Genomic DNA, 16,631 nt, shown 5'->3' on the forward strand with positions numbered 1-16,631 from the left:
ATAAAGTCAATGTGATTCTAGCTAATACGCAGTGAAAATGTGAGTTCATTCTATGGGATTTTAGTAACCATAACAAACCTCGAAATTCCACATTATCCTAGTTTCAGATCGTGAGAAGTCTTTCTAAATGGGGCCAGGAGTCACACAAATATTATTGCAATCCTTGTGATTATTATTGTATATTTTAACTCATTGATATAGCACCAATCCTATTACGCAGCGCTGTAAATTGGGGCTCACAATCTAAGTTTCCTACCACACACTCACAAGGGTCCATATTGTCATGAGCTAATTAACTAACCAGTACGTGTTTGGACCATGGGATGATACTTAAGATAAGAACCTAGGGGTATATTTACAAAAGGTCAATTTAAAATGTAATATAGGTCGATTTAATCGATTTTAAACAATTTGAAATCTATCTAAATCGATGCTGAGTTTCTGGAACTAACACTTAAAACAAATCAAACATTGTCTGTTAGTAAATTTGTAATTAACCCCACGAACTCAACATCGATGTTGATCGATTTAAATCAACCTTTAATAAATACACCCAATCTAGAGAAACCTGTGCAAACATGGAGAACATACAAACTACACAGAAAAGGCACCAGTCGGAGTCAAACTCAAGACCCCCAGCACTATGAAGCACCAATACTACCCACTGTGCTACAGTGTTGGCCCAATAACTAGATTTTTCTCTTTTTCTACTCCAGTCATCAGATAATATTAAATACGTTACGCTATCTATCAAGATATGAACAGTAATACAAATTAGATTCATTTGAGACACTTCAGTGGTCAAGAATGATGAAATCTCATCTAGCAGAAATGACCACCATATTTTGTTTTGTTCTGGATGTCATGAGAGGAAAATATATTTGTGTTGTGTGGTTCAAGATATCAAACACTGACAAATCTGAAAATTCTCTGTGAGGCTGGATAATAATGAATAGATAGTTTCTACCAATCCATTGCTATGGTATGTCAAGTAATAAGACTCTTATCTATATGTTGAGGTAGATCTAGAGCACTTTGGAAAGATCTCCAAATTATACAAGTTTCTAAACACAAAGCAGTAAGAAATGGATGAAATATGTTGTTCTAGATATTATCTAGTAAGAAAGGTCTATAAATTCTCATTGTATCTAGATATCAGACCATAGGAAATTGAGATTTAGAGATGTCTGCTCAATGACATTTATGTATTGGGGAACAGACACAGATGGGATGACCTCCCCATAGTCTGTGGTTCTCGATGTCTAGTATTGTCTCCCTATCTTGTAAGGTTTAAGTTATTAAACTATGAGATATCTTAGCCAGTATGTCTCTCAATGCAAAAATAAAGCAATATGGACTAATCAATTGGGAAATACAAATCTTTCCAAGCTGCCAATAATTGTTATTTATTAAATAGTAGTATCCCCTTAGATACGATACAATTCTAGTTACTGAAATAAAAATGTTAAAAAAAAAATCTATTTCCTTCTTTAGAGTAAGATTTCCAGACACATAATACACATAATACACATAATACACATAATACACATAATACACATAATACACATAATACACATAATACACATAATCTAGAAATCAACCCCCGACCCCAAAACAAAAGCAAAAAAAGTCTAAGTTCTCTAGGGAATGATTATGAAAAATAAATGAGTGCACATTGGATTTCTGTACAGTAATCTCTGCCTATTTGTACCATGTACTCTTATAAGGCAGTAATGGGAGACTGGGATTATTTGCTACTGGCAATGCGTTTCCTCTGTAAAATGAGCCTAGACAGCAAAAGGCATCCGGCACGGTTCATCCATATGAATTTAGTTCTGCAGCATCCGGCACGTTAACAAGTTCTGCTTGTTTGGAGTGGGAACATCTTGAAATGTTCTTCAGTCCTTCATCTTAAAATTGTATGAAACATTAATGCACCTATCCTTACATAACACCAAGAAACAAACAGGTTCTCCCACAATAGGTATGGGCATATCCCACAAAATACATCATAGGAAATATTGATCATTCATAACCCCTGATCGGTACATACTATAAAATAAAACGTGCTTTTATTATAATTATATTATTTATTTTTTTTGCAATTAGATTATAAAAGTGAGGAAAAAATTTGATAATAATAAACAATTAAAAAAAAAAAAAAAAAATGTCTAGTTTTAGACATTTGGAGATTGTCCTGCATATTTGTGTCTCTCTGTCTGTCCTGGATATGATGATTGGTGGGTGATGGCAGTGAGAGGGTTAGCTATGTTCTAGGTTTGTGCACAAGATGTAACCAGCAGTCTGTGCTCCCGCAGGGGCCTTGGTCTGACCCCAGGGGCCCCATACACAGGAGGCTGCACCATTTGGTAGTTGTTGGGAGCAGCCTGTGGCATCAAACTGTGGAATATGAAAAATGGGTCTGTACCAGGCTCTCTCACCAGCAGCTGCTGCAGGAAATGGGCACGTCCTCCCCCCACCAACATCCGTGCCACCCCCGGGGTGCAATCTGTGTGCAGCAACACAGCCCTCTCCAGGAGTCTGCTCCAAGACTCCCTGCACTGCCTGTGACTCCTCAGCTTGCTGTTTTCGCCAGTTCTTGTACTGTGCAATGATTCTGTGACCTGACCTGTTTCCAGGGGTTAAAGTTTCTGCTGTTTGAGGCCACACAAATGGTTTCATGTTTATACCATAAACATGTGTTTATGACCTTAAGAAGACAAATATTGTCATTCTACATTTTATTACATTTACCAACAAGGCACATTCCATTATTTTAGTCTTTTGCAGCAATACAATTTGCATAGTATTAAATGAATTATCTTAATTTTGCTCTTCCTTCACTATAGGTGCACCCCTGCCTGTAAAAACCTGCATCACCTCTGTTGTAGAATAATAATATTAAAAATTATAATTTGATTTATATAGTGCTTTTCTCCAAAAGTACTCAAGGCACTTTGCAGAAATTATGAACAGTAAAGCAAGTGACATGTAACTAAATCAGTGGTTCTCAAACTCGGTCCTCAGGAACCCACACAGTGCACATTTTCCAGGTCACCCAGCAGGTGCACAGGTGTACTCATCATTACTAACTGATTTTAAAAGATCCGCAGGTGGAACTAATTATTTCACTTGTGTTTCTGTGAGGAGAGCCGGAAAACATGCACTGTTTGGGGTCCTGAGGACCGAGTTTGAGAACCTGTGTACTAAATCATCAAATCCATGCACTATTCATCCTACTGCCCATGAGAGCACCGGGCGAGGCAGCCATCTTGGTCGGACTACATAGGTTACAGTGGGCAGGATGAGCAATTTGTAGAAGTCTATTATAGATATAGAGTGGGGAATTGCAAAACAGATAGGGCCCTAATCATGAAGATAAAAATTTCCCTAGTGATAATTAAGGATTGAACTCGTTGCGGGTTCAATCCTAGTATTGGAGGATGCCTGAGACCTGCCCCCCCTCGCTCCTCGCCGCCGCAGGGGACTGTGGGAATTATCGGGGGGAGAATTGTAACCAGGAGATATTAGTGATATCTCCTTCGTTAAATTAATAATGAATGGGGCTTACACTTAATTTACACAAAAAAGGTGAAAATCTTAATTTTCACCTACTTTTGTAGAAATTAAGTTATGATAAATAGGCGCCATAGAGAGGGGGAGAGAAAAAAAACACAAATCAGAACACAGGGAAGCCCCATGAAGGGATCGGGGAGGAATGGTAGAAGGGAGGGGAGACCAGGACAATGATTGGGTAGTATATAGAGGATGTAGTTAATAGACCGGCGGACGCAATGCCGCCGGTCTAAATCCCGACTCGTCCTGCCCGTTCAATAGGTGCATATAGATATACCGATGGATTAAAGGCTCCGGAACCTCTCCAACTCGGCATCCAATCTCACCCACTCCTGGAATAGACTTCTACTGTCACCCAATATGCTCCACTCCACTGCCAACGTGTTTCGAGCGATGACTCTTCTTCAAGGCTGTGTCTTGAAGAAGAGCCATAGCTCGAAACGCGTTGGAGGTGGAGGTGGCACCATCGATGGTGACCATTGAAGATTAACCCACCATCCTTAGATGGCAGCCAAGCCTGTGCGCAACTCCTTAAAGTTATGGACCTAAATAGGAGATAGTCAGCTGTTACAGCTAGTGTTTAAACAATATGTTCAGCAAGCTAATTAGCAGAGGTGATGTTGCAGGAAGATAGGATAACATTTGCATACAAGCATTCAAAACAGTTGCCTGAGGTGTGAGAGAGTGTCTGCAGCGGGTAACGGTGGTTTCGGCTTCCTTGCAGATATAGATCAGCTGTTGTTCAACTGTAGCATTTCCCCTATACTTTGTCATACATCACTTAGGGCACAAATCACAATTGCATCTACCCTTAGCTACTGCATTCCCCTAGAGAGGAATGGAAGTACTATTGCCGACTTTGGTACTGAGTATTAGGCTTCATGTAATAAGTCTCTGTATTGATTTCTGACTCATGGTACTAAAGACGGTACTCCCTCTATTGCTCTGTGACGGTTTAATGAGCAAATAAATGCTATGCTGTTATTATTTATAACATGCCAATATCAGGATGTTGTAATGCAGACAATAATATATACAAAAACAAAATAGGTATAGAAGTATGTACAGATAGATATTCCTGGTAGGTATAGCAGCCAATTCCTGGTGCCGCCGACTCCATGACACGCAGGCGTGTCCTTAGATATTTGTGGGCCCCATACAAAAATTGTGTAATGTTCCCCATTCACTGCCCAAAGGTGAAACAATCACAAACATACATGGACAGGAAAAACTGACCTCCGCCCCTCCGCCATCCCACAAATGTAGTAGTTTCACATTTGAAGACATGGTGACACAAGTGTGATATCTATCGCATGATTCAAATTACGTTTTGTGAGCTGCTATATGCGAGTATTCACAGACATGGCAGTTTTCCTAGTTATCTGATATAGCATCACATTTTAGATGCGATGCATCCCGCCACTGATCACATGCATAGCAGCATTTAGTAATGCCGTATACATGTACATTTAAGCAAAGGACAGCTCTCCCGAAAAGAGCTGTCCTTTACGGTACCAGCTGCGAGGAACCCTGGGAGGAATCCTATTAGGTCCCTGTTGTGGAAGTCTCCGATAGGCGACACCACCTACGTGCCTATCGGGTCCAAGGTCCGGAAAGTTTCGGTTTCTGGAGCTTGGTGTATACGGTTATTGTAGTCAAACCTACAAAAATTAAATTTTTCAGCATAGTGCACCCCACCCACATTCAGCGACTGTAGGTTTCTATTGTGTTATTACAGTACGGCAATATATACAAATCCCATTGATGTGAAGGATGCAGTCAATGGCATGGAAGTGGTACCATCGAACACACTTGCAGAATGCAGAAACTTTGTCTTATTGCCACACAGCAGTCTGACTCCCCCCCCCCCATTAGAGGCTTGTTACTTGCACCACTAGTTTGTGAATAACATGATCTGTCAGATGCAATTAACCCAACATAAGGGGTGACTGAGAAACGGAACCATCTAGAGTGGCATGAAGTGTTAATGACTCCACCCACTGTGGCTTCCCTGACTTCCTTACTGCCCCCTGAAAGGCTAGTCTCTGTGCTGATTCCTGGCTCAGTATTACTCCCCACGCCGTAGCTAGGGTAGTGCGGCCGGTGCCATCGCACAGGGCACCACAGGTCAGGGGGCGCTGTCTGGGCCTGACAAATGTCTGTTTCTTAACATTCTTGTTTGTAGCTTCCTCTTATTTCATCCCCAGCATCTCCTGGCCTCTCCTATCTCTTCCCTGGCCCTTCCCCATGAAGCCATGGCCCTTTTTTGGGTGCATTATGTCCCTTTGAAAAATTAGGGGGGCACCAATGTTCTTTCTGGCACAGGGCACCAATAAGTCTAGTTACGCCTCTGATTACACCTATCTGTCTCTGTGCTGATTCGTGGCCCAGTATTACTCCTATCTATCTATGTGCTGATTCTTGGCCCAGTATTACTCCTATCTATCTCTGTGCTGATTCTTGGCCCAGTATTACTCCTATCTATCTCTGTGCTGATTCCTGGCCCAGTATTACTCCTATCTGTCTCTGTGCTGATTCCTGGCCCAGTATTACTCCTATCTGTCTCTGTGCTGATTCCTGGTCCAGTATTACTCCTATCTGTCTCTGTGCTGATTCCTGGCCCAGTATTACTCCTATCTGTCTCTGTGCTGATTCCTGGCCCAGTATTACTCCTATCTATCTCTGTGCTGACTCCTGGCCCAGTATTACTCCTATCTGTCTCTGTGCTGATTCCTGGCCCAGTATTACTCCTATCTGTCTCTGTGCTGATTCCTGGCCCAGTATTACTCCTATCTGTCTCTGTGCTGATTCCTGGCCCAGTATTACTCCTATCTATCTCTGTGCTGATTCCTGGCCCAGTATTACTCCTATCTGTCTATGTGCTGATTCCTGGCCCAGTATTACTCCTATCTGTCTCTGTGCTGATTCCTGGCCCAGTATTACTCCTATCTATCTCTGTGCTGATTCCTGGCCCAGTATTACTCCTATCTGTCTCTGTGCTGATTCCTGGCCCAGTATTACTCCTATATATCTCTGTGCTGATTCCTGGCCCAGTATTACTCCTATCTGTCTCTGTGCTGATTCCTGGCCCAGTATTACTCCTATCTATCTCTGTGCTGACTACTGGCCCAGTATTACTCCTATCTGTCTCTGTGCTGATTCCTGGCCCAGTATTACTCCTATATGTCCCTGTGCTGATTCCTGGCCCAGTATTACTCCTATCTATCTCTGTGCTGACTCCTGGCCCAGTATTACTCCTATCTGTCTCTGTGCTGATTCCTGGCCCAGTATTACTCCTATCTGTCTCTGTGCTGACTCCTGGTCCAGTATTACTCCTACCTATCTCTGTGCTGATTCCTGGCCCAGTATTACTCCTATCTGTCTCTGTGCTGATTCCTGGCCCAGTATTACTCCTATCTGTCTATGTGCTGATTCCTGGCCCAGTATTACTCCTATCTGTCTCTGTGCTGATTCCTGGCCCAGTATTACTCCTATCTGTCTATGTGCTGATTCCTGGCCCAGTATTACTCCTATCTGTCTCTGTGCTGATTCCTGGCCCAGTATTACTCCTATCTATCTCTGTGCTGATTCCTGGCCCAGTATTACTCCTATCTGTCTCTGTGCTGATTCCTGGCCCAGTATTACTCCTATCTATCTCTGTGCTGATTCCTGGCCAAGTATTACTCCTATCTGTCTCTGTGCTGATTCCTGGCCCAGTATTACTCCTATCTATCTCTGTGCTGACTACTGGCCCAGTATTACTCCTATCTGTCTCTGTGCTGATTCCTGGCCCAGTATTACTCCTATCTGTCTCTGTGCTGACTCCTGGCCCAGTATTACTCCTATATGTCTCTGTGCTGATTCCTGGCCCAGTATTACTCCTATCTATCTCTGTGCTGACTCCTGGTCCAGTATTACTCCTATCTGTCTCTGTGCTGATTCCTGGCCCAGTATTACTCCTATCTGTCTCTGTGCTGACTCCTGGTCCAGTATTACTCCTATCTATCTCTGTGCTGATTCCTGGCCCAGTATTACTCCTATCTGTCTCTGTGCTGATTCCTGGCCCAGTATTACTCCTATCTATCTCTGTGCTGACTCCTGGCCCAGTATTACTCCTATCTATCTCTGTGCTGATTCCTGGAACAGTATTACTCCTATCTGTCTCTGTGCTGATTCCTGGCCCAGTATTACTCCTATCTGTCTCTGTGCTGATTCCTGGCCCAGTATTACTCCTATCTATCTCTGTGCTGACTCCTGGCCCAGTATTACTCCTATCTGTCTCTGTGCTGATTCCTGGCCCAGTATTACTCCTATCTATCTATGTGCTGATTCCTGGCCCAGTATTACTCCTGTCTGTCTCTGTGCTGATTCCTGGCCCAGTATTACTCCTGTCTGTCTCTGTGCTGATTCCTGGCCCAGTATTACTCCTATCTGTCTCTGTGCTGATTCCTGGCCCAGTATTACTCCTATCTGTCTCTGTGCTGATTCCTGGCCCAGTATTACTCCTATCTATCTCTGTGCTGATTCCTGGCCCAGTATTACTCCTATCTATCTCTGTGCTGATTCCTGGCCCAGTATTACTCCTACCTATCTCTGTGCTGATTCCTGGCCCAGTATTACTCCTATCTGTCTCTGTGCTGAATCCTGGCCCAGTATTACTCCTATCTGTCTATGTGCTGATTCCTGGCCCAGTATTACTCCTATCTGTCTCTGTGCTGATTCCTGGCCCAGTATTACTCCTATTTGTCTCTGTGCTGATTCCTGGCCCAGTATTACTCCTATTTGTCTCTGTGCTGATTCCTGGCCCAGTATTACTCCTATCTATCTAATTAGCTATGTGCTGCAGTATTTTACCCCATGGACAGATGTGGAGAAGTGGAGTAATGAATAACACAAGGTTAAGAACATGTATGGATTTGTCATGTTGTGTTTATTACTCCACTACAGAACATGTTGCTGCATAACAGCAAATTACAGGTCATCTCACTTATGCTGGCCATACACGCAACAATTATCGGGGCGATCCGCCTGTTATTGGCGGATCGCCCCGATAATTGTAGCGTGTGTGCGGGCGACCGAGGGTTAAATATTGCTCGGTCGGGCATGCTGGATAGACAGCATGCCCGTCCGATGTGATATTTACCCAGTAAACTGTCGGCCGCATCGGGCAGTGTATGGCCAGCGCGGCCGACAGACAGACATTTCCTGTGTTCCTTCCTACGGAAGGAACAGGGAAATGTCTCCTCCCCCGGGGGCGGAGCGCAGATGTCTGCCGAATACACTGTGAGAGAAATCTCACAGTGTATGCTGGCGACATCTGCGGCTGGCAGGCTGCCAGATAAAATGTCTATCGGTCTAACAGACATTTTATCTGGTTGCGTATGCCCAGCATTAGGGGGGAAGATTTATCAAATATAGGAGAGAGATACAGTGGAGAGAGATACAGTACCAACCAATCAGCTTCTAAACTGTCACTTACACACTATGCTAGAAAAATGACAGTTAGAAGCTGATTGGTCGCTTGGAACACTTATCTCTCTCCAAGATTTTATACATCTCCCCATGAAGTCTTGCAGTATTGTTATATGCTTTATATGTTCGGGAGCCCTGGCACTGCTTTTCCCTTTCTGTGGTCTGTCTCCTGGAACTGACACTCCTTGGTTCTCCTGTATCCATTTCCTCTACTGCCGTTTACCCTGATATACAACTCATTAATTGCATGTCCCACTTTGTCACGCCGTGTGCACTATTGTCCATCTTCCTAACAATGGGTTCATCCAACAAACCTCTTGTTTTCCTCTCCTTTCCTCTCATCTCTATTTCTGTATTCCAAGAGCATCAGTCTGATCCCACTTTTCCTTCTCCCTTAGGATCTATTTACTAAGCAGTGTTAGGAAACAGAGTGAAAAGTGATAAGGTGCCAGCCAATCAGCTCCCAACTGTCATTTTTCAAACACAGCCTGTGAGATGACAGTTGGGAGCTGATTGGCTGGCACCTTATCACTTTCCACTCTGTCTCCTAACACTGCTTAGTAAATAGACCCCTCTAAGTTGTTTAGTCCTCACGTGTCCTTACTTGTTTCTCTCTTTAATCATCTCACACATCTCCTATTTCTCCTCATTACTTCGCTCTCTTCAATATCTTCTTCCTGCCCTTTGCTCACTTTATGTAACTTTTGGAGCCTCTCTCCCCCATCTGCCTAATTTTCTAGTCTTCTCTGCCTGTCTCCTGGCTCCCCTCCTGTTTCTCCTCTCTGCCTGTCTCTCTCCCCCCTGGCTGGTTAGAGGCTGCCCTCAGTGTGAGACTGTGCAGTGATACAGTAATTCCCATGCACAGGTGCAGAGTCCCTGATGCTGTGTTACCCTCAGGCACGTCCCCCCGTGCCTAGCCTGACAGACCAGTGGAAGTAATGTCTTGTGGCAGGTAGAGGAATCCAACAGACCAAGACGATATGTTAAGAAGTGTTTTCAGAGACCGCAGCTCAAACACCTGTCTCTCCCTCCTGGATCTTTTATCTTTTCACCGTAACACTCCATGTGGGACATTTATAAAAGTGGAGTAAAGAAAAGCTGGAGTAAAAGTGGAGTTTACTTTCTTAAATACCTAAATATACCCCAATATTTTATGTACAGTCCTTTATCTGATAAGTGGCACTCTTTCCGTTCCTCTGTTTGGGCGTGGTATGTTATGTCGACTTTTTCTGAATGTCGATAGTCAAAAATTACGTCGATGGTCACAATGTAGACATAGCATTTTTATTTTTTAAACTATTTTAACCTAACCCTAGATGTAGCACTAAAATGTATGGTCCATATTGATATGCACATTGTCGACATAATGAACATGTCGACGTTTCTCTACGCCGACATGGTACATGTTGACATTCTGACTGGATACCCCCTCTGTATAACTTGTATTTATATATTGGCTATAATGCACTTTTTTCTTTATTATTACCTTTATACGGGTAATTGCACCTTTTTTTCCCCTCTTGTCATTATTTACACTTTGCTGCATAATATACTTCCTTTTCCTCCCTTATCCCATCCAGGGTTACCATTTTCTGTATTCTGCATCATCATTATTATTTTTTTTAATTGTTTGCGCCGCTCTCTCATTTACTAAATTGTTTAAACAGGTTCGCCAAGTTTGTCACAATATAATGGGAAATACATGTTATATCACTCATGACAAAGGGCTCCTAAATTTATGTCATGTCTCACTGCAGGTTCACTACTTGAATGATATAACCTGTGCCAATTGGCGTAGAAGAACCCGTTATCTCATAAGACAATCAGCTGCCGGAGCTCACATCACAAGCAATGTCGAAAGAAGAAGAGGCTGGATGTAAGTTGAACTCTGTCACCTGTAAACATAAAGAACGCAAGCCCAAGAAACCTCATTATATCCCCCGGCCGTGGGGAAAGCCATATAACTACAAATGTTTTCAGTGCCCCTTTACGTGTATGGAGAAATCCCACCTGTACAACCACATGAAATACAGTCTGTGCAAGAACTCCCTGTCCCTTCTTATAGAGTCGGATTGGCCCTACAAGAAAAGCAACTTCCTCATCCCCGAAATAAACCTACATCACGAAGCGCATACAGATGGCAACCTGGACAAGCAGGACGCTTGCGATTCCACAGGTTCGAACTCTACTATATCTAGACAGGCTGGTGAGAAAGCATCTTTGGAGGTTCCGAGGTACCTGGAGGAAGGGGATGAGAGACCAGAAGAAGAGGAGGAGGAGGTGGTGGACCAAGCTCGGAGGGAGAAAAGCAAGAACTTTCCCACTCTACAAGACACTCTAAACCAAAGTGAGGCCAATGCGAACGTGACAGGGACAAAGAGCAAAAGGGAAGCGTTGACCAAAGAGGGGGAGCCAGAGTTCATCATCACTGATGTGTTCTCATTAGAAGGACAGTGTGAGAAGGAGAGAGAGGAACACAGATTTGCCAAGACAAGCCGGAAATCTTCCAGTAATCTTGCAGCATCTCGGGTGGATCAGTGGAAGCTATTGACCAGTACACTTAAGAAAGGTGGAACAGAAACACCAGTAGGGTGCAGTGGACCAAACATTATTCCTTGTTACCCACCCCCAACATACACTGATTATCAAGAACACCAGGGTCTCTCACTTTTGGGTCTCAATTATCCACTGAACACCAATCTCTTCTCCTATTTGAACCCCACCATGACAAGTGGTACAGCACAGCTACCTTTTTTAGCATCTACAGCTCAACTAATGCATCCTTCACACTCTTCCCACTTTCAAACTTTGCAAAACCCAGAGAGGTCTTCTTATTTTCCTCGATTCTATTATCCACTTCTGTTCGAGCATGCTTTTAGCACATCTGACGCAAAGATGGCAGCAGCAAAGCCAGTGAGCCAAGGACAACCAGCCACCACATTTATTGCTACTCCAAATACAAAAACACCCATTGAGCCATTGAAGACCTGCCTGCTCAAAACCCCAGAGGCGGGCAGCACCATCTCTTGGGGATCTGGAGACAAGTTGCAAAACCCAACATTGGCTCACAAGAAGACAGAGGAGGAGGTCAAGTGGATACCCCAGACAGTGAGAGACATCATTCAACAGCAGAAAGAAATCCTAAGCGTGTATGGAGTGCAAACCTCCAGACCTAATGAAGCCTCTACTCAGAAACGGAGCAGTGAAGTGTCACCTTGGGAAAAAGCAAGTCCAACTAGATGCGTGAAGAAGAAGCCCTGGTTGAAAAAAGATGGGCAAGATGTGCTGATTGAACAGACGACCTCTTTTGTTGAAGCAGAAAGAACATTTTATAACAGGTATTATTATTGTCCTTTCTTATTAAAGCATCATCATATTAAATACCGCTGTATACTGAGGAGACGATTATACAAATAACATACAATGGCATGGAACACAAGGTACAGATGGTCCCACCCGAATGGTCAGAAGATCTCAGAAGTGTGGGGAACACTCGATAAGTTAGCACAATAACAATTGGAGGTGTCAGTGGGCAAAGTGTGTGAGGATACTGTAAGGCAGAAACATTATCACCACCGATATTATAGAAGCCATTGGACACCTACATTTCTGTCCAGCTACTGGTGGTGTGATAAGATTAGATTGAGGAGAGATAGCAGATGGTGGAGTCATAAGAGAACTTTTTGACCTCTTCTTAAAACAGTCAGGTACAACTTAACCACAGACTAGACAGTTTATTTACTCTAGACAGTCGATAATTAGAAAATAAGGTACATGTATCTACAGGTTGTGATGAAAAACAGCAACAAGCCATGAATTAAGCGACCAATAATTTGAGGGCTGAATTATTTTGTTTTAGTCAAAATGTCAACAATATTGCTCAGTGTGTGTGGACAAAGTAACAACCAAAACTTATGTTAATCCAGTAAAATAATATTTTTTTTAATGCATATTAACAAGCTGAATACAACTTGCATTTGTGAAATGATTGGCCAACCCCACCGCGTAAGCTCCTACCACTAAATGACCGTATTCGTACAATTCGACCTACTACATGGGACGTCAATGTCTTTGTTTTGTGTTTGGGACACTTGATACAAATAATACTTAAATCACGTGTTTATGCATCTATTCAGGTCTTTTATATATATATTCAGACATCTGTTGCACATCTCAATCTCTGCTGAGCCAAGGTGACCTTTGCTGATCTTATATAGGCAAACCGAGCCTGGCCGCACAGGTTGCAAACTCACACCCACTTTGGCCACCCACATGGGGCTAAGTGGCAGGATCTGTTTTGGCAGTAGTGAGGTAGTGACAGCAGTAGGAAGGTGGCCGCAAATTCTTGAAGGCCAATAGCAGTCATCTTCAACCACATTTATCAAGATGACTGATAATGATCACATAGAAATTTGATAGGTCCAGGATATTAGTTCCAAGCTGATTCGATAACATGGCAGTATGTGTAGTCAAAAATAGAAATATGTCAACATCCGCTAAAAAAAAATATTTTTGACAAACAGTAGATCGTGGGTGTAACTACCATAGGTCCATGGTGTAAAGCTGCTATGGGGCCCAGACCTTAGGAGGGGCCATCTTCCTTGTCAAAGTTACATGTGTTATATACATTTTGCACCATTGGGTGGTACATAGGGGCCCTTACAAACTTTTGATATGGGGCCTTCAAATACCTAGTTACACCCCTGCAGTAGAGGCACAAGACCTCTTAAAATAGTGTAAAATAAATTAATGTTTAAAGGCTATCTAATATAAAACTGGTATATCTAGTAGAAAGCAATGTCACTATCATTAAACTCACAAGCAGCATACAGAGTTCTACAGAAGATGGCTAGAGAAGGGTTGGTGGTATCTCACTTGCTTCATTTTATAAAACAAGACACAAAAATTTTCTTAATTTTTTTCTTTTCTTTCCTTAAGCACTTGTTCTCCCATACCTCCACCTGATCAATATCACGAGAAAAGACCCATTCTGGACGCGACTGCCTGCAAGAGGAGGCGAGGATCTGAGGCCATCAGTGAAAACACTGAACCTGTGGTTGTCAATGCATCTCTGCTCATTGGGGACCTCTCAAGAACCCTGAAGGAATACGGGAAGGTGGAGGAGAGGCTGGCAAACCTGACATCAGAGGACAGTGGTCGACAGAGAACTCTGGGAGAACAGCTTGGTAAGATACGACTTGAGCTCCTACATATCCACCAGGCTCTAGAGAAGGCAACATGCCCTCATGAGGGACCATTGGACCTTTCTATTAAGAGGGCAGAAGACACGGGCAAAGAGGATCCAGAAACAATTCCATCGAGAGAAGTTGCACAAACATCCCCATCCCCTGAATGCCCACCAAAACAGGTAGTTAAAGTGGAACTTTTGCCACCAGAATTGGTGACATGTTATGCACGTCCCACCAAGTGCGAAGCAGACTCCAGTGTCTTGCTCTGCCCAGATGGCAGGGTCGGGAGTACTGGGGTTGTGCAGCCACAGGTTGCCATACAGGAAGATGGAGGAGGTATTGGTGTAGGATTCGGGAGAGGTCGTCTGCAGATGGAGAATGTGTGATGCCTCTGACCAACTTTAGATAATCATCTTCTTTACACCCCTACCCTGGGCCTCTGAGTGAATTTATACTTTCTCTATAGCTAAAGCGATGCAAAGCAAATTGCAAGCTTATGTTTGCACTGAAGCGGTAAATGCTCATGTGATGCTGCTTGGCCTGTCTTCCACAGTTATATTGCCGTACACAAAACACTCAAAGGGACATTAAATAGAGAAGACCAGAAGCACAGTGCTCTTGGTTCAGCATAACAAAAAAAGATCATTCAGCCACCACACTGTGACAGATTTGCAGCTTGTAACAAGAGAGCTGCGGCTCACTGTGTTCCAATGGCGTTACCCAACAGCTCTTACAGAACCTCTACGAGAGAAGCCTAACACTGGGGGTCATCCTGAGGGGAAGACATGTCCTCTCAGCACAAGGAACCTTAGGACACAATCACTTGTTTGACTCCAAGCACATATTCTAAATATATTGGGACTCATTAAAGGAGTTTTAAGAGTGTGTTAACATAATTGTCTATTCATTGTACTATAAACACAAGAAGATGGAATATGCAAATAACATATGTTGTAACTCAAATATTAAACTTTTATGCCACACAATGTAAATGATATCTATCATAAGACAATCACTACCAGCAAAGTAGTCTGTCCATTATAATATAGAACATTTGTTAGTAATCTTACCTATTAAAAGTGGATTAATTTCACTGAATTAGAACAGACGTCACTTATTAAATGCAAATAACTGGTATAAAGGCTCAATTCAATCAGGCGCGAGTAAGTGAGGCTGCCACTGGACTCACAGATATTCGTTCGTAGCCCCACAGAGCTGCGTACAAAAATGTGGGAGTCCAGGGTGAGATCAAGCCGTGAAGGGGGCAGAGTTGCAGTGGCGCTGCGGTTTCTATACCGTTGCAACGGCAACTCGCCCCCTTTACACCTAATTTGGTTTAGCCCTAAGAATCCAGAAGATAATGTAAATGATCTCACACATACGAAACGTCAAAATCATTGGGCGCGTGAGTCATGTACAGCCAATCGAATGCAACTGACTGCGCTCATTGTTTTTTTTTTCTGCGAATAGTTATGTACAGTATCCATAGTGGACCTGATTCTAACTCGCACGCAATGCTGATGTTCACATAAATTGGAAAATTGCTGCTACTCCCCATATGGTAAAATCCCTAAAAACTCACACGGTGCAAGCACACCCATTTTGCATGTATGGAACAAATATTTATATTCACCGGTATGCTGAGATGTACATATCTATGCGAACACTGTGCTCCCTAGCCTCATGGTAGGCGAGTATGGTGCAGAGGAAGCTGGTGGACAGGGCTGTAACAAGGCAATAATGTGCCCTGGGCGCCCCCGTACATGTTATTAGCAGGGTATTGCGCAGCTCGGGTAGGACGCTGGAGTCCGCAACCAAATTAACTTGCTGGACAGCGTCTGTAGACTGTCAGCAGCTTGTCACAGCGGAAGACGTGTCTGGGTTCAGCACACTGGGTGTTATTATATGTGTCCAGTTGGAAAACAATGTAATGGGCCAGGATGTATAATGGTGTTAAGTGTGTTGTGCAGTATAATGGTGCTGGTGGCAGTTAGTCCACACACGGTACAGTTTAACCAGGTCACAGCTGAAAACCCTGTGCCCCGTGAAAAAAGAAAATATTGACACTTACCTGCCCCAGGGGTCTCCGTGGCTCCCGGTGGCTCCCCTCCATCTTGTCACTGGGGAGCGAGCTGCTGGGAGGCTCTAGGGGCTGGTGGGAGGTGCAAGGGCCGCTGGGAGTTGTAGTTCTCTCAGCGCCCATTACAGGGAGGTGGGGGCAAACACGGGGGGTCACTCACACACACACTCAATCATACACAATCACATACACTGACATACTCACCCTGTGTCCCGAAGCTGGAGAAAGAAGACACCGCTTCAGGAGGTGAGTAATTAAGGACTACTTAAGTTAATTGGAAACTTCCAATTGCTTAATTAGTAATGAAGTTAGGA

The 16,631-nt window shown here is 43.4% G+C and overlaps 1 protein-coding gene across 1 annotated transcript in view; it reads left to right on the forward strand.

Moving 5' to 3' along the window:
• PRR35 (proline rich 35) overlaps window positions 1-15,206 on the forward strand; it is an 18,983-nt gene extending 3,777 nt beyond the window's left edge. Inside the window, exons 2-3 of the mRNA XM_088448097.1 lie at window positions 10,806-12,386; window positions 13,987-15,206. Of these exons, the coding sequence (XP_088304223.1) occupies window positions 10,900-12,386; window positions 13,987-14,623 (2,124 nt within the window). The 5' untranslated portion in view covers window positions 10,806-10,899 and the 3' untranslated portion in view covers window positions 14,624-15,206. The remainder of the gene's footprint in view (window positions 1-10,805; window positions 12,387-13,986) is intronic.
• The last annotated feature ends 1,425 nt before the right edge of the window (window positions 15,207-16,631 follow it).

The sequence above is a fragment of the Taudactylus pleione genome, unplaced genomic scaffold, assembly GCF_031769625.1.
Source record: "Taudactylus pleione unplaced genomic scaffold, aTauple2 ptg000451l, whole genome shotgun sequence".
NCBI lineage: Eukaryota > Metazoa > Chordata > Amphibia > Anura > Myobatrachidae > Taudactylus > Taudactylus pleione.